The sequence below is a fragment of the Octopus sinensis genome, linkage group LG25, assembly GCF_006345805.1.
Source record: "Octopus sinensis linkage group LG25, ASM634580v1, whole genome shotgun sequence".
Lineage (NCBI taxonomy): Eukaryota > Metazoa > Mollusca > Cephalopoda > Octopoda > Octopodidae > Octopus > Octopus sinensis.
This window is the reverse complement of record NC_043021.1, coordinates 16466624-16489123: the sequence shown is the minus strand read 5'-3', so window position 1 is coordinate 16489123 and position 22500 is coordinate 16466624. Positions and strand designations below refer to the sequence as shown.

Sequence of the window (22500 nt, the reverse complement as noted above, 5' to 3'; positions counted from 1 at the left end):
TTCTACTATAGCCTCGGGCCGACCAAAGACTTGTGAGTGGATTTGGTAGACGGAAACTGAAAGAAGCCCGTCGTATATATGTATATATATATATATATATATATATATATATATATATGCGTGTGTGTGTTTGTGTGTCTGTGTTTGTCCCCCCAACATTGCTTAACAACCGATGCTGGTGTGTTTACGTTCCCGTCACTTAGCGGTTCGGCAAAAGAGACCGATAGAATAAGTACTGGGCTTACAAAAGAATAAGTCCCGGGGTCGATTTGCTCGACTAAAGGCGGTGCTCCAGCATGGCCGCAGTCAAATGACTGAAACAAGTAAAAGAGTAAAAGAGTAGTGAAGATCATTTGTTTTCAAACAGTGACCGAAGGTAGATTTGAACTCAGCTTCTGCCAGATAACAGAACACCGACTGTCAAGTGCAAGAGATAAAATGAAGGCATAAAATTGTTGTTGACTTTTAACTTACCATACTAATGGCATCTGTAGATTCCTGGTTGACAATTCCCCAAACTCCAAATGCCAAGACAAAGGCATTCATGTATGTATAGGAAAATGGTAAAAAGCTGGCTGGCATCGAAGCCCTGGAAATCAAAACAAGACACCAATGTATTAAAGTACACAGGCAGAATTCATAAACGATATCAAATATTTAACCTTTTACCTATCCAAAATCTCTCTATATATAAAGCTGAAGTTTTCTGTGTGTGTATGGCAGGTTTGGTAGCCTTCAACTAATACTATCTCCTCCGAGACCCTGCAGCACAAGTTGACCAAAATTGAGAGTATGATAGAAGAAGGCTTGCTCTTTGAAAAAATTCAAATTGGACCGTGTTAACACCAAAAATTATTTACATCAAAAAGGTGCTTTTTTTCTATGAAAATCCCTATTTTTTAACAATTTTTTGACTGCTGTGTCGCCATTTATTGGTGTATTTCAACCAGAAAAATGTTCACTTAAAGAGAATAACAAGCTACATAATGCAAATTTTTTACTTTTCAAAAATTCCAATTCTAAAGGGTCGAAACAAACCCGAGCAACGCCGGGCGATACTGCTAGTCATTTTCATATGTTTGTCCTAAACATCCATGCTTGTTGTCAAACTTTTAGTTAGGTTTTGTTTCGTATGTTCTGAGTAATGTAAAGGTTTCTTTTCAAAAGTCCCAAGTTACTTTGGTGATGGAAAATAGTTGGGAAAGTGCATTATTAGGTCAATGGCACCCAGGCTGCTGGTGGCACATGAAAAACACCCACTACACTATCAGAGTGGTTGGTGTTAGGAAGGGCATCCAGCCATAGAAACCCTGCCAAATCAGATAGGAACCTGGTGCAGCCCTCACCATCAGTCAAACCATCCAATCCATACCAGAATGGAAAGCAGCCGTTCAAGAATTTGGACCTGGAGATCTCCATTTCCAGCGACTTCAAGGGCCACCTCCCAGTGGTGTCAGGCGTCAACGAAGAGCCCTCAACTACAAGACCACCAAAGTTTGTTTTTTTTCCAAGGTCGGGGTCTCCCGCCCCTAAGCCCTAGACCATCACCTAATCACCCTTACCAGTCTTGTTGCTTAACAACAACAACAATATGGGAAGCAGACGTTTAATGATGATGAGGAGGAGAACAAGGGCAAGCAAAGGATCAAAGACCAATTAGACATTTCAAAGAGAAACAAACCCATCTCATGGACAGGTAAAAGGCTTCCAAGAGAAATTTTGGCAAAATAGAAAAAAATTGTTTTGGGGTCACTCTCAAAATTCAAGTGGCTAGTTTTATTTATTTATATATATTTTTTTAAAGGTGACTGTCAGATATTTACAGACCCTTCCTTGGTTCTCTAGACTCCAAATTCCGCTATACCAGATGAATCCACTCACTCGTTAGTATAACCCAAACCCCACATCAACTAATTACTAGGCAACAACATTATTATTAATTACATCACATAGTATAAACCATTATGTATTTATCAAATTATGTGCTATTACCTATTTGTTTTAACTTAATTACTATTATTAACTTTGAGATAAATCATTCGTCTTTTAGCACTAAACACACACAATTAGGCTTCTTTTCAGTTTTGGGCCAGGACTATGTTAGAAAACACATGTCCAAGGTGCCACACAATGGGACTGAACCCAAGACCACATGACTGAGAGGTAAGCTTCTTAACCACACAGCCACAACTGTACACACACACGTGTGTGTGTGTGTGCATGTGTGTGTGTGCACCTAAGTGTGTCTTTGTGCTTGTTTGTCCACCCCCACCACCACCACTTGATAACTGGTGTTGGCTTGTTTACGTCTCTGTAACTTAGCAGTTAGGCAAAAGAGACCAACAAAATAAATACCTAACTTAAATGAAAGTACTGGAGTTGAACTGTTGGAGTAAACCTTTTCAAGACAGAGCCAGAGTCAAATGACTTAAACAAGTAAAAGAGCAAAGCTAGTTATACATGTCAAATCTGAATCAATATGATTTTTTTAGGGGGATATATTTCCGCCCCATTAAGTTTTTATGTTTGACTCGAATTCTGCATGCAGGCAGGAGTTCCTCATCCCTCTCCTGTTTATTATAATCCTTCCCTAACCAATACAGAGGTGTTTAAGACTGGCTGTCAGTGGGGACTCTTGTATGCTGGTGATGTTATCAAAGTGGAAGAACAGGAGAAAATATACCAAACATGAAAGTAAAACTTGGAATGGACGGATCTTTAAGTAAACCTAATCAAGACAAAAGTCACGATAAATAGAAATGATAGGAATCTGATGCCATCAGGGAAATGTTCTACTTGGTATGCAGAAAAAGAGTTGGTAGAAACTCCATACAGTGAGCCCAATGTAAACAATGGATACACAAAAGTTGTAGGAGGATCACAGGCAGGTTAACAGAAAATAACTTTTGTATGTACCAAGGTGTACAGGAGCACTAAGTGCAGGAAAATAGATTCTTGTCACTGCTCAGAAGACTGCTTAGAAGTAGCCAATAGTTTTTGTTAAGTAGGTGACCGAATCAGCAATAGGGGAGATACAGGGAAAGTATTGTAACAAGTAAAAATGTGGGAAAAGTTGAGAGCTACTGCCTCTGCTGGGAACAAAGGGCCTCCCCCTCACAGAGAGAGGCAGATTCTATTATGCTTATGTTTTATACTGCATAGTAGTGCATACTATGCACTGAATGCAGGGGATATGCAAAGCCTAGAGAGAAATGAGGTGAATATCACTCTTTCTCATATTTCTTCTTGTAGGGGTCTGGTTCTTTAGTCATGCCAGTTACAAGGTGTTCTCATAAGTGAGGGTGTTGGTGGGGGGGGGAGCACCCAACACACTCGAAGTGGTTGGCTTTAGGAAGGGCATTCAGCTGCAGAAATCATACCAAAACAGAGATCACAGAACATAACACTATCATCCAATGCATCAAATTCTGTCAAACCATGGTAGCATGGAAGGTAGCATGCAATTTCTACTCTTCTCCTCTGGAAGCCATCTACTCGCAATACCAGAGGGCGCACACTCTCCTACCCTGATGTAATCTCCAGGGATACAGGCATCTAGCAACAGGACCTCCGTAATGCTATGATGGACCGTGAAGTCTGGCGTAGCATGGTAAATTCCATTGTCTCGACCACGGTTGAACAATGATGATGATTATGATGATGATGATGGAAGGTAGATATAAAATGGTGCAGATGCCACGTAAAAAGCACTCAGTCTACTCTGCAGAATGATTGGTGCTAGGAAGGGCATCCAGCTGCAAAAAACACTAACAAAACAGACACAGTAGCCTGAGGTAGTTTTCTACCTAGCCAGCTCCTGACAACCATCCTACCCATGCATGGAAGACAGACATTAACCCTTTAGTGTTCGCATTATTCTGCCAAAATTAATCCTTTTTTATCCACATTGTTTTGAACAAATCGTTCATTAATCTTGTAGCTATGAGATTTTGATGAGGTAGCTGTTAATTTTTAAGATGAGATTGTAGGGTTGGTGTGAGAGACCAGATATGGCCAGTTTGAACATAAAACAAGCAAAATACTTTTGGCCGGATATGGCCGGTTTAAATGCTAATGGGTTAAACAATGACGATGATGATAACACACACACACACACACACACACACACACTCTCACACAACAAAAATATGATAAACTTGATACTAATGGATAGGTAATTCATGTTAACTTCCACACATGAAAACAAACAATGCATTTCCCTAAACTAGTTTAACAACAGGCTCCACGACAATGTTTGTATAGCTGTAAGTGTTTGTCGATTGGCAGTCTGTTGTTGATAGTCAGAAATAAGACATGGGCGTAGGAGTGGCCCAGATAAACAATCAAGACATTGGTATTTCTTTAATAAAATTTTTATGTCAGTGTCAAAAGCTCAAAATGGAAGTCTGACCAGCTAGAATTAGCAGCTAAATCTCTTTCAAAATTCATCCTACCATCACAATCGACAGCTAGTGCCGTAGATTTGCTCTACTGAAGCAGACGTTGGGCCTATACAATACCTGGTTTGCTTAAACAGGTCAACCAAAGAGTTGGATTGAAAGAAATTTTAATGTCAGTTAATTGGATGAAAGATGATCGAAGCTTGTTAAAAATTACTCAACCAGATTAGTTTAATTTCAATACAAAATACATGCATACATGTGTTTATGTTTGTGAGTATAACATCTATATCCAGAGCTATCTATGAACATACACACATATTCTGTTTTTCTTTTACGTGTTTCAGTCATTTGACTGCGGCCATGTTAGAGCACTGCCTTGAAGGGTTTTTAGTCAAACAAATTGGCTCCAGGACTTTATTTATTTTATCAGTCTCGTTTGTTGAACCACTAAGTTATGGGGATATAAACACACCAACTCCAGTTGTCAAGTAGTGATGGGAAACAAACACAGACATAAAGACACACACACAGATATATATATATATATATAATCAGTTGCTATAACTGATCACTAAATCCACAATTTAAAAAATTTTCTCTCTCTATTTCCCCATGTTTATTTCTGTTGAAGAGCATAGGCTCGAAATATAAAAGACTTTCTCACTTTCCTGAGCATCAAATTAATACACCTGCTTGTTCTTTATACACCTGTCTTCATCTTTTGTTTTTCTATAAATTCCAACTATATATATATATAAGATGGGCTTCTTTCAGTTTCCATGATGCTAAATGATGATGATGATGAAATCTATGCATCTATGCACAAGGTTTTGGTTGATCTGAAGCTATAATAGAACACACTTGCCCAAGGTGTCCCACAGTTGAGTACTAGGGTCAATGATATTGGCTAAGCACCTCCCCTTGCGGAAGTTCCTTCATGTTCCAAATTCTTTTTCCCACATTTGTACACCCAAACACACCTCTTTCTGTCTGTCCTTCTCTCTCTCACACACACACACACATACCATTATCCTTGTCATCTTAGTTGCACAATCCTCTCTCTAGACTCCCTCTTTTTTTCTCTCTCCCTCTCTGCTAGTGACACCACCACCACCACCCTCCTCAGTCAGACCCCCACCCCACCCACCCATACCACTGTGTCTTCAAAGATCTGAGAGGTCAACCAGAGTCAATAAAACAAACATTAATATAATACTGACATCAGTTCTGCCCCACCACCCGCTCTATTTTCTCCCCCCTCTATCCCCAACCCAGGAGGGTCGTCAGTGGATGGAGGTTAGAGTCCTCAGATACATTCCCCATAGGCGTGTTAAAAAAATATACATTGGCAACAGAGGCAGTGTTAGTTAACCACTTAAGCATGGATGTTTTATTAGAGCAAACTTTCCTGTGGCAGTTGCCATGACAGAAATTCTCACCCTGGCTTTTTTTTTTTATATTGCTAGAGACATAAAAATGCCAAAGAGCATTTTGAACCAAAAAGCCAATGTGAGAGTTTCTCTCATAGCAACTGTCACAGTATAAAGTTTGTTTACAATAGAATGTCCATGTTTAAGAAGGGATACATATTATATTGGTTTGAAATTTTGGCAGAAGGCCAGCAATTTCGGGGTGAGGGTTGGAGTGGAGCCGATTACACCGAGGGTGGGTGGGCGAGCTGGCAGAAACGTTACCACGCCGGGCGAAATGCGTAGCCGTATTTGGTCTGCCGTTACGTTCTGAGTTCAAATTCCGCCAAGCTCGACTTTGCCTTTCATCCTTTTGGGGTCGATAAATTTAGTACCAGTTACGCACTGGGGTCGATGTAATCGACTTAATCCGTTTGTCTGTCCTTGTTTGTCCCCTCTATGTTTAGTCCCTTGTGGGTAATAAAGAAACGGATTACACTGGGGGGGGGGCAGTATTTAACTGGACAGTACTTATTCTATCAACCCCCGAAAGGAATTCGAACTCAGAATGTAAAGATGGACGAAATGCTGCTAAGCATTTTGCCCAGCATGCTAATGATTCTGCCAGCTTGCCACTGTAAATTGGGGGGAAAATATTAATTCTCCACAGGGTCCTAATAGAAGCAAATGTCATTGCACTTTCCTGTTAGATTCCAAAACATGACCAACTAAAACTAAGGCCATTAACCAACCAACTCATTCTGGTCCTCCTGCCAGTCAAAGGGTACAATATTCAGCTATCTCCTCCATAGTGTTTTATCAGAAGCAACCATCATTACATTTTCCTGCTGGATCTCCAAGCATGACCAACTCAGTCTATGGATATTATCCAACCCTCTCATTCTTGGTCCACCCCTTGGTCTTCTACCAGTCAAAGGGTAGAGTCTTCAGGTACCTCCTCCATAATGTCTTACCAGAAACAACTGTATTTACACTTTCCTGCTGGATCCCCAAGCATGACCAACCCAGACTATGGACATTATCCAGCCCTCTCATTCTTGGTCCACCCCTAGGTATTCTGACAGTCAAAGGGTAGAGTCTTCAGGTACCTCCTCCATAATGTCTTACCAGAAGCAACTGTCATTACACTGCTGGATCCCCAAGCATGACCAACCCAGACTATGGACATTATCCAGCCCTCTCATTCTTGGTCCACCCCTAGATCTTCTGACAGTCAAAGGGTAGAGTCTTCAGGTACCTCCTCCATAATGTCTTACCAGAAACAACTGTATTTACACTTTCCTGCTGGATCCCCAAGCATGACCAACCCAGACTATGGACATTATCCAGCCCTCTCATTCTTGGTCCACCCCTAGGTATTCTGACAGTCAAAGGGTAGAGTCTTCAGGTACCTCCTCCATAATGTCTTACCAGAAGCAACTGTCATTACACTGCTGGATCCCCAAGCATGACCAACCCAGACTATGGACATTATCCAGCCCTCTCATTCTTGGTCCACCCCTAGATCTTCTGACAGTCAAAGGGTAGAGTCATCAGGTATCTCCTCCATAATGTCTTACCAGAAGCAACTGTCATTACACTGCTGGATCCCCAAGCATGACCAACCCAGACTATGGACATTATCCAGCCCTCTCATTCTTGGTCCACCCCTAGGTCTCCTGACAGTCAAAGGGTAGAGTCTTCAAGTACCTCCTCCATAAGGTCTTACCAGAAGCAACTGTCATTACACTGCTGGATCCCCAAGCATGACCAACTCAGACTATGGACATTATCCAACCCTCTCATTCTTGGTCCACCCCTAGGTCTTCTGACAGTCAAAGGGTAGAGTCTTCAAGTACCTCCTCCATAAGGTCTTACCAGAAGCAACTGTCATTACACTGCTGGATCCCCAAGCATGACCAACCCAGACTATGGACATTATCCAGCCCTCTCATTCTTGGTCCACCCTTAGGTCCTCTGACAGTCAAAGGGTACAATATTCAGGTGTCTCCTCCATAGTGTCTTATAAGAAGCAACTGCCATTTCCTGCTAGATTCCCTACCTAACCGAGGCTATGGATATTATCCATCCATTTTGTTCCTCATCTACCCTTAGGTCCCATGTGAGTCAGCCCAGCTTGAGGAACCCCCATCTTGTGATTCTGGATTCTAATAACATATCATCATCATTCAAGGTCTGTTTTCCATGCTGGCATGGGTTGGATGGTTTGACAAGAGCTGACCAGGCAGAAGACTACCCCCAGGCTACACTGTCTGATTTAGCCTGGGGTAGTCTTCTACCAGGTCAATATGACAAAAATAAATAAATAAATAAATAAAATGCTATTTCCCTTTATTTCTCAAATTTGTGGTGTCCTTGAGCTAAAGTTAAATCGAAAACCTTATCTTAGTGATAGTAAAAGCTGTTACTCACCATACTGTCAAAATAAAGTGAACTATAACAATGACCTGGAAAATAAAAGCAAAAACAAAACTTAGTTAAATGTAAAAAAGAAAACAAAAGAAAAAAATCAAACAAACAAAACTCAGCAAAACTCAAAAGTCAACATTAAATTGAATATTTTAAGAAATTCATATGCCTTCACACACACAGACCATATGACATCCAGTGTTGGTTTGTTTACATCACTGTAACTTAGTAGTTCAGCAAAACATACCAATAGAATAAGTACCAGACTTTGAAAAAAAAAAAGTCTACTGATCTTGATTTGTTTGAGTAAATCTTTTAATTGAATGTTCCAGTATGGCCACAGTCCAATAACTGGAACAAAGATAGATGATGGTCTCAGTTGACCAACTCACTGTATTTCATGGGTGAGAGCCTTTCCTTTATCCGTATTTAATAGGCAAGATGCCCACCTCACCTCCTGGGGTTATTGCTGTCTTTCCACCATATTGGTGACGGAACGGAATCAGTTGAACAGATAAAAACCTCGTTGCCAGGTTGATGAGCCAATTCACACGTGTGTCTTCATTAATTATAATCAGTACTCAACCCCTACCACCCCTGGCTTTTATCATCCTGCTCATTATCATTAATATTGATTGTCTATCTGGTTGACATGCAGAGCCTGCTTGGCTGGGTTGTAAAAAAACTGTTGCTCCTGTCTCTTTTATCTTGAACCTTTCCAGCCTGTTCAATTGTCAATTTATTGATGTCCCTCTTGCCAAGTAATAGAATAACAATCAGGCTATTTGTTTTGTGATCCGTGGCAAGACAATTGCCTCTGTCTGTCTGTTTGTCTCTCTCTATCTCTCTCTCTCCCTGGCAACCTGCTGATAATTACAGGCAATCATTATGCTGACTGTTCACAGCCTTAGTTCTGGGTTTGTAATCAAGTTCATGTATTCATATCACACACATGTATACACACCCATACACCTCTTTTTCTCTGGCTGTTGCCATTTAGCCCTAGGTCAATCTTTGCTGAGCAAACCTTACAATCAAAGGCTTTCCAGTACGTAGGAATGCCTTATCTAAAGAGTCTTCTTTGTTTATGATATTGTCTAGTGATTTAAGGGAAACTTGGCTGCTATTTCTAATGGATGTAGTGATATACTGAATACACACAAACAATGTGTGCGTGTGTGAGAGAGAGAGAGGAGTGCATGGCTCAGTGGTTAGTGTATCAGACTTACAATTGTGAGGTAGTAAGTTTGATTCTTAGACTGGGCTGTGTGTGGTGTTCTTGAGCAAGACGCTTTATTTCACGTTGCCCCAGTTCACTCAAATGTAGAAATGAGTTGCGATGTCACTTGTGCCAAGCTGTATTGGCCTCGGGCTTTCCCTTGGACAATATCAGTGGCACGGAGAGAGGAGAATAGAGCACATAGTTACAAAGTGAGCTTCTTAACCACAAAGCCCATACCTCCACACATTTAACAGACGAAAACTCCCTCAAGGGGAAATCTAAAATCTAAAAACAACCGAGAGAGATAACATTTAACATCAGTTAGCTAATCAACAAGAGGCACCGATGTGGCTGTGTGGTAAGAAGCTTGCTTCCCAACCACATGGTTCCAGGTTCAGTCCCACTGCATGGCACCTTCGGCAAGTGTTTTCTACAATAGCCTTGGGTCAATCAAAAGCCTTGTGGTTGGATTTGGTAGACAGAAACTGAAAAAAGAACCGTCCTATATATATATATACATATATATATATATATATATATATATATATAAATAAATATGTATTTCTGTCTGTGTTTGTCCCTCAACCATCGCTTGACGACCGATGTTGGTGTGTTTACGTCCCTGTAAGTTAGTGGTTTGGCAAAAGTGATCAATAGAGTAAGTATTGGGCTTACAAAAAAGGAGAAGTCCTGGGGTCGATTTGTTCGATTAAACCCCTTTAAGGTGGCGCTCTAGCATGGCCACAGTCCAAACACTGGACTGAAACAAGTAACAGAGTAATACATACAGAACAAGATGGATCTGGCCTTAAAGTGAGTTGGTGAAAGAAACAAAGTGTCTTGCCAAGCAAATAGAAATGGTTTTGTAGAGGAGATTTAACCCTTTAGAATTCAGATTACTCTGTCAAATGTAAAGCTTATTTATTCACATTGTTTTGAATTAATCATGCATTATCTTGCAGCTTTGAGATTTCAATGATATAATTGTTATTTTCAGAATGACATTGTAGGGTAGGTGTGATAGGCTGGATGTTGTTAGTTGCACAATTCCTAATAATATTTAATTATTAAAATATAATAGGATTTTTTAAACATTGAATGGGTCTGAGGGTCCACACAAAGATAGGAACCAAAAAGGTCTGTTGGTGAAAATCGATTTGGAGCCACTGGTCCATAATGTACAAACATTTCAATCAACTGAGCTTAATGGAGTTACTACCCTTCTTGTTTTTTAACAGTTAAACACCCCCGTGTAGATTGAGGCTTTTCGACTCACTATATTATATAAGTGAGGTCTTACAGTATTTGATCAAACAACCATCGACCCATCAACTGAAGCTAAAAAGAAAAAAAAAATAGATGTTCTGCTCTAAATCAATATAAAAGAAATTATATATTCTGAACAGAAGGTATTTGCTGAGTATTCAATGAATCCAATTAGATATGCAGAATATGTCAACAGGAGATTGTGTCACGTGCACACTTGTACACACACGTACGTGTAAATGGGTGTCTGTATATAAATGTGTGTGTATGTGTAAGTAGGGATGGCTGTGTGGTTGAGAAGTAGATTTCAGCACCACGTAGCATACAGCGGTAGAAGACACTTCTAAAACAGATCCAGGCCAACGAGAGCCTTGTGAGTGGCTTTGATAGACAGAAACAGAAAGGAATGAAGTGGCAAGCTGGCAGAAACGTTAGCACACCGGGTGAAATGCTTAGCAGTATTTCGTCTGTCTTTACGTTCTGAGTTCAAACTCCGCTGAGGTCGACTTTGCCTTTCATCCTTTCGGGGTTAATAAAATAAGTACAAGTTAAGAACTGGGGTCAATATAATCAACTTAATCCATTTGTCTGTCCTTGTTTGTCCGTTAAGCACTGGGGTTGATATAATCGACTTAATCCGTTTGTCTGTCCTTGTTTGTCCCCTCTGTGTGTAGCCCCATGTGGGTAGTAAAGAAATAGGTATTCTGTCTGTTTTTATGTTCTGAGTTCAAATTCCGCCGAGGCCGACTTTTGCCTTTCATCCTTTCGGGGTCGATAAATTAAGTACCAGTGATGCACTGGGGTCGATCTAATCAACTTAATCTGTTCGTCTGTTTGTCCCCTCTGCGTGTAGCCCCCTGTGGGCAGTAAAGAAATAAGAGCCCATCATCATCATTTAACAGCCATCTTCCATGCTGGTATGGGTTGGATGGTTCGACAGGAGCTGGTAAGCCAGAGGACAGCACCAAGCTCTGCTCTCCCCTTTGGCATGGGTTTCTACAGCTGGATGCCTTTCCTAATGCCAACCATTTTACAGAACAGACTGGGTGCTTTTTACATAGCACCAACACACAAACATGCATATGTGAGTGTGTGTGTATCTGTTCTGAAATCACACACTAATTGTAAACAAGGCTCTCCATTATACAAGCAATGTTGTTTGCTAACAATCTTCCATTATAACATGTACAACTATTTCCATACTGTTGAAGACGGCGAGCTGGCAGAAACGTTAGCATGCCGGGCGAAATGCGTAGCCGTATTTCGTCTGCTGTTACGTTCTGAGTTCAAATTCAGTCGAGGTCGACTTTACCTTTCATCCTTTCGGGGTCGATAAATTAAGTACCAGTTACGCACTGGGGTCAATGTAATCGACTTAATCCCTTTGTCCGTCCTTGTTTGTCCTCTCTGTGTTTAGCCCCTTGTGGGTAGTAAAGAAGTATATTTCCATACTGTTTGCGTTCAAGGGACTCAAAGTGTATCACCTTGGTTGGAAACAACTGAGCGTTGGCTACAGAAAGAACATCCAGTTACAGTAAATCAGCCTCAACAAACTTATGCATATACGCATAATAGGCTTCTTTCAGTTTCCATCTGCCAAATCCACTCACAAGGCTTAAGTCAGTCCAGGGCTATAGAAGGTATTTGTCCCAGGCGCCACACAGTGGGACCTTGGGCAAGTTTGCTCCTCTACCAGAACCGTGTGATTAGGAGCCAAATTCCTTCCCACACAGCTATACCTGCATTTGTGTATATTTACTGACAGAATCAGTAGAGCACTTCACAGAACACCTTGTGGTGTTTGGTTATTTCATTTGGCATTTTGAATTGAAGTCCTATCCTGCCCTGGTTGGCCTTACCTTTGCCCCACCTTCCAAAGTCGGTAAAATAGGCACCATGCAATGCATCAGGGTCAACATAATCAGTAGTACCCTTAAGAATCATGCTCCAGTATGGCCACAGTCTAATGACAGACCAGAAAAACAATGAAGGAAATGATAAGGCATACTAAATCATAAATGACTAATACAACAGATAATTAATGAAAAAAATTATCAATCTATTTTATGACCTGTGTATGTAGGTTTTTATACATTTGAGAGTGTGTGTGCATGCATGAGTATATTCTCTCTCTCTCTTTATTTCTTATTACTCCTTTCTGTTGAAGAGCATAGGCTCGAAACGTAAAAGACTAATACACTTGCTTGTTGTTCATACACCTGTCTTCGTCTTTTGTTTTTTCTATAAATTTCAACTATATGTGTATATATATATATATATATATATATATACACACACAAATATATACACACATAATACGCACATATACATATACACACACAAATATATACACACATATACGCACATATACATACACACACGCATATATATATATATACACACACACACACACACATATATATATATATATATATATATATATATATACACACACACACACATATGCATACATATAGGTATTAGGTGTTTATGTGTTTTCCTTGTTACTGATTTCAGTCATGTTACTATCATTTTAGGAGTGGCAGTGTGGTAAGTAGCTTGCTTACCAACCACATGGTTCCGGGTTCAGTCCCATTGCGTGGCACTTTGGGCAAGTGTCTTTTACTATAGCCACGGGTCGACCAAAGCCTTATGAGTGGATTTGGTAGATGGAAACTGAAAGAAGCCTGTCGTATATACACATATATATATATATGTGTGTGTGTGTGTGTGTGTGTGTGTGTATGTTTGTGTGTCTGTGTTTGTCCCCCCAACATCGCTTGACAACTGATGCTGGTGTGTTTGTATCACTGTAACTTAGCGGTTCAGCAAAAGACACTGATAGAATAAGTATTAAGCTTACAAAGAATAAGTCCTGGGGTCGATTTGCTCGACTAAAGGCGGTACTCCAGCATGGCCACAGTCAAATGACTGAAACGAGTAAAAGAGTATGTGTCATCATTTAACGTCCGTTGTCCATGCTGGCATGGGTTGGACAGTTACTAGATTTAGCATGGTCTCTATGGCTGGATGCCCTTCCTAATGCCAACCACTTTACAGAGTGTACTGGGTGCTTTTTTTTTATATAATGACAGGCATGGCTGTGTAGTATGAAGTTTGCTTCCCAACCACATGGTTCCAGGTTCAGTTCCAATGTACAGCAGCTTAGGCAAGTGTTTTCTATAGCTGTGGGCCAACCAAAGCCTTGTGGGCGGATTTGGTTGATAGAAACTGAAAGAAGCCCATTGTGTGTGCATTTGTGTTTGCTCCCCACCACAGCTTGATAACTGGTCTTTATTTCTTTACATCCCTGTAACTTAGCAGTTTGGTAAAAGAGACCAATAGAATAAGTACCAGACTTTAAAAAAAATGAGTACTGGAGTCACTTTGTTTGACCAAACCCTATAAGGGTTTGACCAAACCCTATAACGCAATGGGACTGAACCCGGAACCATGTGGTGGGTAAACAAGCTACTTACCACACTGCCACTCCTAAAATGATAGTAAGACACTTGACTATTCATGATCTGAAGTGAGACTAACCATCTTCCATGACTCCAGTGTAAATGGTGAAATACAAGTTACTATAATGATTTTACCACCCCATGGAATTCATGAATTAGTAGCGTAGTGATGGCTTGAAACCAGCTTCGTTTACCAGCAACTTTATATCCTGCAGAGCTCAGCAGTACTCTCTTTACCTATTTTACAACATTGCTTTCATCAATAACGAACGCTTTAATTAGTCCTGAATGTATTGATTTCTTTTTCCGTTCTGGATGCAATAACGGAGAATAGCGATATGAAGATTAACGAATATCAAACACACCTGATCTGAGACAGCTGAATGAGTAATAAAATAAATGATATCACACACATCCAGATATATATTGCCGTGCCTGTATGTGTAGGCGAAGCTGCGAATTTGTTTGTGTGTGAGTGTGAATGTTGCAACTGGGCGAGATGATAAGGTATTAAGTCTGCACACTAAAGTTGTTGATTAGGTCAGCTCTGATCAGACAGACTTAACAACACAATTCCAGCTACGACCATTCTGTCTGCCATTCAGACATAATATATCTAGAAATAACCATCCAAATACATACAGCCTTGCAGCATCAAGTAATTTGATGGAGATTCGACTGCTATTTTTAGACGGTCACGCGATCGCATATAGACTCTCTCATTGACTTGGCAGGTTGAATTGTTTCCAGTCTGTATTTTGTTCTAAGGGGTGGGGTAGCTATAAACATGCATATGACATGTTAGACCAGTGGTTTTCAACCAGGGTTCCGCGGAACCTTAGGATTCCGCCAGTACAGTCCAGGGGTTCCACAAGAAGTTACAAAACTGCTAAAATCGACAGTAATTTTTAATTCTCCTGTGCAGATATGTGTGCATAAAACTGTTAAATTATTGCACAGGGGTTCCTCGAGCCAGTGGAATGTTTCCTTGGGGTTCTGCTCCAACAAAAAGTTTGAAAAGCACTGTGTTAGACTCTCAAAGAAAAGAGTCCTATCTACGAATCTGTAGCACAAAGCCTTGTGAGATGTGATAGACAGAAACTGAAAGAAGTCCACACACACACATATTACTATGGCACACTGTCGGTTACAACAACGAGGGTTCCAATGGAATTACACTGGGTTTCACGTCCTTAAAGCGTTTAGCTTTACAGTGTATCATCAGATCCCAAAACCTGTTGGCTTAAGGCCTCTCTAGAATATGGAAGAGGAAAGGACCTTTCCTCCTCCATATTCTTGAGAGGCCACTTGCTAGAGAGGCCTTAAGCCAACAGGTTTTGGGATCTGATGATACGCTGTAAAGGTAAATGTTTTATGGACATGAAACCCTGCATCTAGCCTTATCTAACTTTATTAATTATATTATATACTGCTATATAACTTAGACTGCTTTTTTTTCAGATTTATGCTTTACCAACGAAATATATACATATATGTATCATCATCATCATTTAACGCTTACTTTCCATGCTGGCATGGGTTGGACAGTTCAACTGAGAGCTGGCAAGCCAGAAGTTGCACCAGGCTCCAATCTGATCTGGCAAGGTTTCTACAGCTGGATGCCCTTCCTAACGCCAACCACTCCAAGAGTGTAGTAGGTGCTTTTTACGTGCCACTGGCACGAGGGCCAGTCAGGTGGTACTGGCATCAACCACGCTTGAATGGCGCTTTTTACGTGTCACCGGCACAGGGGCCAGTCAGTGGCACATAAAAAGCACCATTCAAGCGTGGTCAATGCCGGTACAGCCTGACTGGCCCTCATGCCAGTGTATATAGTGTGTGTGTGTGTGTATCTCCTTGTACTAACATTGTGTGATAGTCGTAAATGAGTATCACTGTCATACAAGCAGTGTCATTCATTTCCAATATTCTGTGAAAATGTATCTGCCCATGGGGGAAATATTGCCTTATCAGAGACAGGTGAAGGTTGGCGACAGGAAAGGTATCCAGCCATAGAAAACCTGCCTCAATAAACTCTGAACTCCATCCGACCCATGCTAGCATGAAAAAGTAGGCATTAAAACATGAATGGTGATAATATCTTATCTAGCTTCTAATCTAACACAGTAAATTGAGCTTGCCACAACTTTAGCATGGACAAGCTGTGACAATCGAACGTTGACATTAAAAAGAATGTTTAGTAAATTGTCTACAGTATTTTTAGATTTGAGAGAAGTCGAAAAAACTTTCAGTTTTTTTTTTTTGCAGGCTGTTGCATTATTGCACAATTGCTAGGTAACCAGTGGTTTTGTCGTCGCTTATCTCTGTCTTAACCCTGATCCAACAAAGAGCTACAATCAAAGAACATCCCATTAGTAATCTCACAATTGAGTGCTATATATTGGTGGGGGTAAAAAGGGGTTTACCCTTAATTTATACAGCAAATAAGAAAATGGAGAGGACACAAAAACGACATACATCTTGGTCAATTTTGCTGGACTGCTAAGTTACGGGGATGTAAACACACCAGCATAGGTTGGGAAATGATGGTGAGGGGACAGACGCACAAACATACACACACACAAATATATATACGACAGGTTTCTTTCAGTCTCTGTCTACCAAATCCACTCACAAAGCTTTGGTCAGCCTGAGGCTATAGTAGAAGACACTTGTCCAAGGTGCCACACAGTGGGACTGAACCCGGAACTATGTGGTTGGTAAGCAAACTACTTACCACACAGCCACTGCTGCACCTTCATAAAAATATATGAAACTCTGGAGAGGTAATCTAATGAGATTATATAAGGTTTCAGAAATCAATTATGTAATTCTGGCAGTAAATTTGTCAAATTGCTTGTCTGTTTTATAAAGAATACCATGCATGCTTTCTGTATTTTGTTTAATACTACAATATATATATGTATACTCTTTTACTCTTTTACTTGTTTCAGTCATTTGACTGCGGCCATGCTGGAGCACCGCCTTTAGTCGAGCAAATCGATCCCGGGACTTATTCTTTGTAAGCCCAGTACTTATTCTATTGGTCTCTTTTGCCGAACTGCTAATTGACGGGGACGTAAACACAGCAGCAGCGGTTGTCAAGCAATGCTAGGGGGACAAACACAGACACACACACACACACACACACACATATATATACATATATACGACAGGCTTCTTTCAGTTTCCGTCTACCAAATCCACTCACAAGGCATTGGTCGGCCTGGGGCTATAGCAGAAGACACTTGCCCAAGATGCCACGCAGTGGGACTGAACCCGGAACCATGTGGTTGGTTAGCAAGCTACTTACCACACAGCCACTCCTGCGCCTGTGGATATTAAACACTAAAAAAAAGTAAAACATCAAAGAAAAATTATATTTATAAAGGGAAGGCTGTCAGGGGGGGCTACCCGGAGGATGCTTGAGGGCCACATGCAGCCTTAGGAGTTGCTGTTGGGAACAGCTACTGAAGAATGTGTGTGTGTATATGTGTGTATACATTGTGTGTGTACATGCAGTGCGTACATAGGTATGTATGTGCAAGTATAAGTACATGTAGATATGCGTACATGTGTATGTGTACATGTTTGTGTGTGTGTGTGTGTGTCTGTGTGTTCAATAAATTTCCACATGGATTTGACCAAGAGACACTTTGTGGATAAACAAAATTTTTTTTTAAAGGTCAAAAGGAGATTTCAATGCCTCCCTGCTTTTGGTAACTTCAGAAGTGGCAGCAACACAAAAATAAGAAGAGAGAGAGAGAGAGAGAGAGAGAGAGAGGGAGGGAGGGAGGGAGAGATCGGTTGCATTATATGGTATAATATAGTAAACGGGAGCTTCTATTTTTCAAGGAGGGGAGAAAGGTGATCATGCTATTTTCCGGCTTTATTTTTTATTTTTTTGTTTTTTTGTGGGGATGGTAGATGTGGGGGTGGTGATTATTCTGTTAAGTGGCCAGCAATTTTCAAACATGCAAAAATTGTAGTAATTATTTGTGGAAATTACAACATCGAATAAATACTGTGTCAGAGTATATTTAGTCACTGACCAGGAGGGGGGGGAGGAAGGTGGCTTAACAATACTTCTACCTCCCACCACCACCACCACCCATACAGATCGCTTTCCTTTCCTACAGTCCTCTTAAGCTTTTACTGCACCTTCCTCTCAATTCCTTATCTCCCTCTCCTCCCATTACTTCTCCACCTGTTGCTTCCCCCACCCCCTCTCATGGCTTTTCTACCAGCTGTTCTTTCCCCACCACCACCACCACCACCACCACCACCACCACCACACTTCTATCATGCCTCCACCTGTTGCTCTCCTCCCCCTTCCCTCACTTCCTAATCTCCCTCACTTTACTTTATCACTTGTTGCTCCTCCTCCTCCTCGCACTACTCCTCTACCTGCCACCCCTCTCATTTCCTAATCTCCCCTTCATCCCTTCTCCGCCTACTGCCCCTATAGATTCCTCCACCACCACCACCACCACCACTTCACCTCAATCCATAACGGTCATTAACATTCATTAACATTCGGATAGATGAAGGTTGCAAAACTGAAAGAATGGTACAAGAGAATTTAAAATAAATAAATGCGCCCTTTTAAAGCCTAGCCAGGCTCATGGGCCCCGGTTTCCTGGTTTCTATGGCATAGGTATTCCCCAGCTGAACGGGACGCCAGTCCATCACAGCATTACTCATTTTTGCCAGCTGAGTGGACTGGAGTAACGTGAAATGAAGCATTTTGCTCAAGAACACAACGCATCACCCGGTCCAGGAATCGAAACCACAATCTTACGATCATGATGCTGACACCCTAACCACTAAGCCACGAGCCCCCACTACAAGAGAATTTGCAAGACTAAATAAACACCTCACCTCTATCTTTGTCTCCACCATCCACCCTTGTGCTGGAGGCAAACAGGGCCACTTCCCATTGGTGTCTCTAGGAAGATGCTGGAGTTTAGCAAAGAAAAAGCCAGGTACAAACATAGCCATGTGGCTAAAAAGTTTGCTTTACATCCATAGGATTCCAGGTTCGATTCCACTGCATGACACTGGCGGTAACTTCAGCTAAAGTCTTATATTCTTTATTTTATTTGTTTCAGTCATTTGACTGTGGCCATGCTGGAGTACCGCCTTTAGTTGAACAAAGTGACCCCAGGACTTATTCTTTGTAAGCCTAGTACTTATTCTATCAGACTCTTTTGCCGAACTGCTAAGTTATGGGGATGTAAACACACCAAAACTGGTTGTGAAGTGATGGTGGGGGGGGGGACAAACACACACACACACACACACACATCTATATATATGGGCTTCTTTCAGTTTCCAACTACAAAATCCACTCTCAAGGCTTTGGTTGGCCTGAGGCTATAGTAGAAGACTCTTGCCCAAGGTGCCACGCAGTGGGACTGAACCTGGAACCATGTGGTTAGGAAGCAAGTTTCTTACTGCACAGCCATGCCTGCACCTATATATATATATTATATATATATAATATATATATATATATATACACACACACACACATATATATACATTCACACATAAATACACACACAACACACACACATACATACATACTTTTATAGTCGAGATGTATATTCCTGGCTATGGCATATAATCAGCCAGAAAGTAACCACTGGCTTTGCATCTATACCATTGCAATTAGCAGTATTGGGTTCAAACATTAGCACAAGGCCAGCAATTTTTTGGGAGGGGGTAAGTTGATAACATTGACCTCAGGCCTCAACTGGTACTTAATTTATTGACCCCGAAAAGATGAAAGGCAAAGTTGACCTCAGTGGAATTTGAACTCAGAATGTACAGATGGATGAAATACTACTAAGCATTTTTCTCAGCATGCTAACAATTCTACCAGCTCACTACCTTTTTTTTGCAATTAGTAATACTGATGACTCTCCAGATATGCCAGCCAGAAGAACATGGCCTCTTTTATGCCGGAGGGGAATGTACAGCCCTGGTTAGCTTGGCAGTAGTGATAAGTGAAACGCTATAACATTTTCTAGGAAGGAAAAAATAGTTGCCTCCCAGGTTATGATTGTGTCTGTGGCTGAGGGGGACCAACTGCACCTGTGTACATGTTTTTGGTTCTCTGGCCAAAAGATGAGGAAGACCACATTGCTAAAACAAATTTTCTATCATGAGGGTAGCAGCTAGAGATTTCACTTTCTGAGTGCAGGTAAGTACCTAGACATGGTGAATTTTGAAAATTACTTCTATCAGCCATGGCTGACCATCAATTGGGTCCTTGGGAGCCTTTAACTGGATCGATGCTGTTGTAAATATTTAGGTTATTTCTTCAGTTTGAAGATCTTTTCCTTGTTCTCTCTCCCTATTTTGAACACATCAAGTAACTATGCAAGGCTCCTTTGTTCCCCTCAATATAAAAACTAAACACACTACCCACCGAGGGCTTCAAACCCACAAGGGAGCTGCTCTGCATTCACTCAACCAGCTAAAAGTCATAGCTAAATTACCTTCAGATCTTTCCCCTGTCTAAAAAAAAAAATTTTAATAGAAGGGACATATTATTGGTCACAACTGGAATGATTTTGATCACAGGCCTGCTCAACCAGGACAGGCTAGCAGAGGAGAAGGTGTCTTCTTCAGCCAATCTGAACAGTTTTCATGTCCATTATCTTCAGGCTGGCATTGGATAGCTTGGTCAATCACGCAGCATGTTGTTTAAAACTACTACTGCTGCTGCTACTGCTACTAGTGTGATGGACATCAGAATCACTTGAATGCTCTCCTATGGTCTGAGTTCAAATAAGAAGAGACAAACACTGATAAAAATCAGTATTAAGGACAGCTCAGCACAGTGAGTGGTTGAAATCTCTATTTTAGTTAATATCTGTCAGACTTATCAACTGTAAATATACAATGCTGACTCCTAGTGACATCTGTGGTCAAGATGTAAAGAAGGGAGGTGGAAAAGTGGGAGGGAGAAGAAAAGGAGGAGAGAAAGGGGAGGAGGGAGACAGAAAGAAGAGAGATGGAGAAGAGGAACAAGGGAGGGAGGGAGAAGGTAGAGGAAGAAGAGGTGGAAAAGGGGAATTGAGAGAAGGGAGAGAAAGGAAGAGAGAGGAGTGGGTGGGAGAAGAAGGAAGAGGAGAGAAAGGAGAAAAAGATTGAAGAATGGGAAGAGGAGGAGAGAAAAATCAGGGAGAGAGAGAGAGAGGAAGGAGAAGGGAGGGAAAGAAAGAGAGAAGAGTAGGATAGAGGAGAAGGAAGGGAGAGAAAAGAGAAGAGAGGAAGAGAAAAATCAGGGAGAGAGATAGGGAGAGGAAGGAGAAGATAAGGGAAGGGAGCACCTGAACCATGTAGGGAATAAACAAACAAAAGAAATGGCGGTGGGGAGAGGTGGCAGTGAAGGAGAGAACAGCAGTCTAACAATGGAGATTATGATCAGAAAATATACAGTAAAACGAGTCCAGATGTTGCATGAAATAAGCTAAATTTATAAACTGGTTTCAATGATTTGGTGTACAGCTCTTGTGTTTTTTTGATTCACTGCCACAGTTTCCTACAATGCCAAATGTGGTCTGCATAAACACTTTCTAAATCAATATCCACAAACTTTTATTAAATTAATGCCAGGCATATTGCATCTATTAGTACATGAGGTGCACTCTCGCACAAGACAAACCCCTCTACTTTTTTTTGGTGAAGAAACCCCGCCCAATTTTAATATGGTTCATCAGCTGAATTTTGGTCAGTTGGGAGAGCGTTAGAGTGAAGATCTTCCCTGGTTCGATCCTGGGTTCCGACATCTGGTGGTTGGCACATTTTTTTAAATGGCAATGCTCCAGCATGGCCACACAGCTCGTGAGCTGAAACTGGTTCAATTCAGTTCAATCCATACACTGAGCACTGAATCATTTGCACCAATGTGGAGAATATACCACCAGCCTTGCTCAAATGAACTTGACATCCGACTGAGAATTCATCCAAGGCTGGGGCCACCACATGCCATATGACCTTTAATGGGGCCACATGCCATATGACCTCTACACAATTCAATCTCACAACACCAGTTTCTTTTCCTCAATAGGCTCTGCTCTATTTAACATTATCCCAAAAGAAATCAAAGAAAAAGATTTCATTACCTTCAAACAAAACCCGGACAAATGTCTTCAAGGGATACCAGATAAGTCACCTATACCTGGATACAGCAATGGCCCAGTGGTTAGGGCAGAGGATTTGCAGTTGTAGGATCGTGGTTTCCATTCCCAGACCGGGCGTTGTGAGTGTTTATTGAGTGTAAACACCTAAAG

At 41.1% G+C, this 22500-nt stretch overlaps 1 protein-coding gene and 1 long non-coding RNA gene across 3 annotated transcripts in view; one reads left to right on the top strand and one right to left on the bottom strand.

The window, feature by feature from the left end:
* LOC118767855 overlaps positions 1-1142 on the top strand; it is a 21270-nt gene extending 20128 nt beyond the window's left edge. Inside the window, exon 3 of the long non-coding RNA XR_005003756.1 lies at positions 1066-1142. This is a non-coding gene — a long non-coding RNA (uncharacterized LOC118767855). The remainder of the gene's footprint in view (positions 1-1065) is intronic.
* The window catches only part of LOC115224339 (type-1 angiotensin II receptor-associated protein-like), a 75454-nt gene that overhangs the window by 29265 nt on the left and 23689 nt on the right, over positions 1-22500 (bottom strand). For both annotated transcript variants that reach the window (XM_036513176.1, XM_029795210.2), the window contains exons 2-3: positions 8246-8280; positions 475-589 (exon numbers count right to left, since the gene is read on the bottom strand). In XM_036513176.1, coding sequence (XP_036369069.1) covers positions 475-589; positions 8246-8280 — 150 coding nt within the window. The remainder of the gene's footprint in view (positions 1-474; positions 590-8245; positions 8281-22500) is intronic.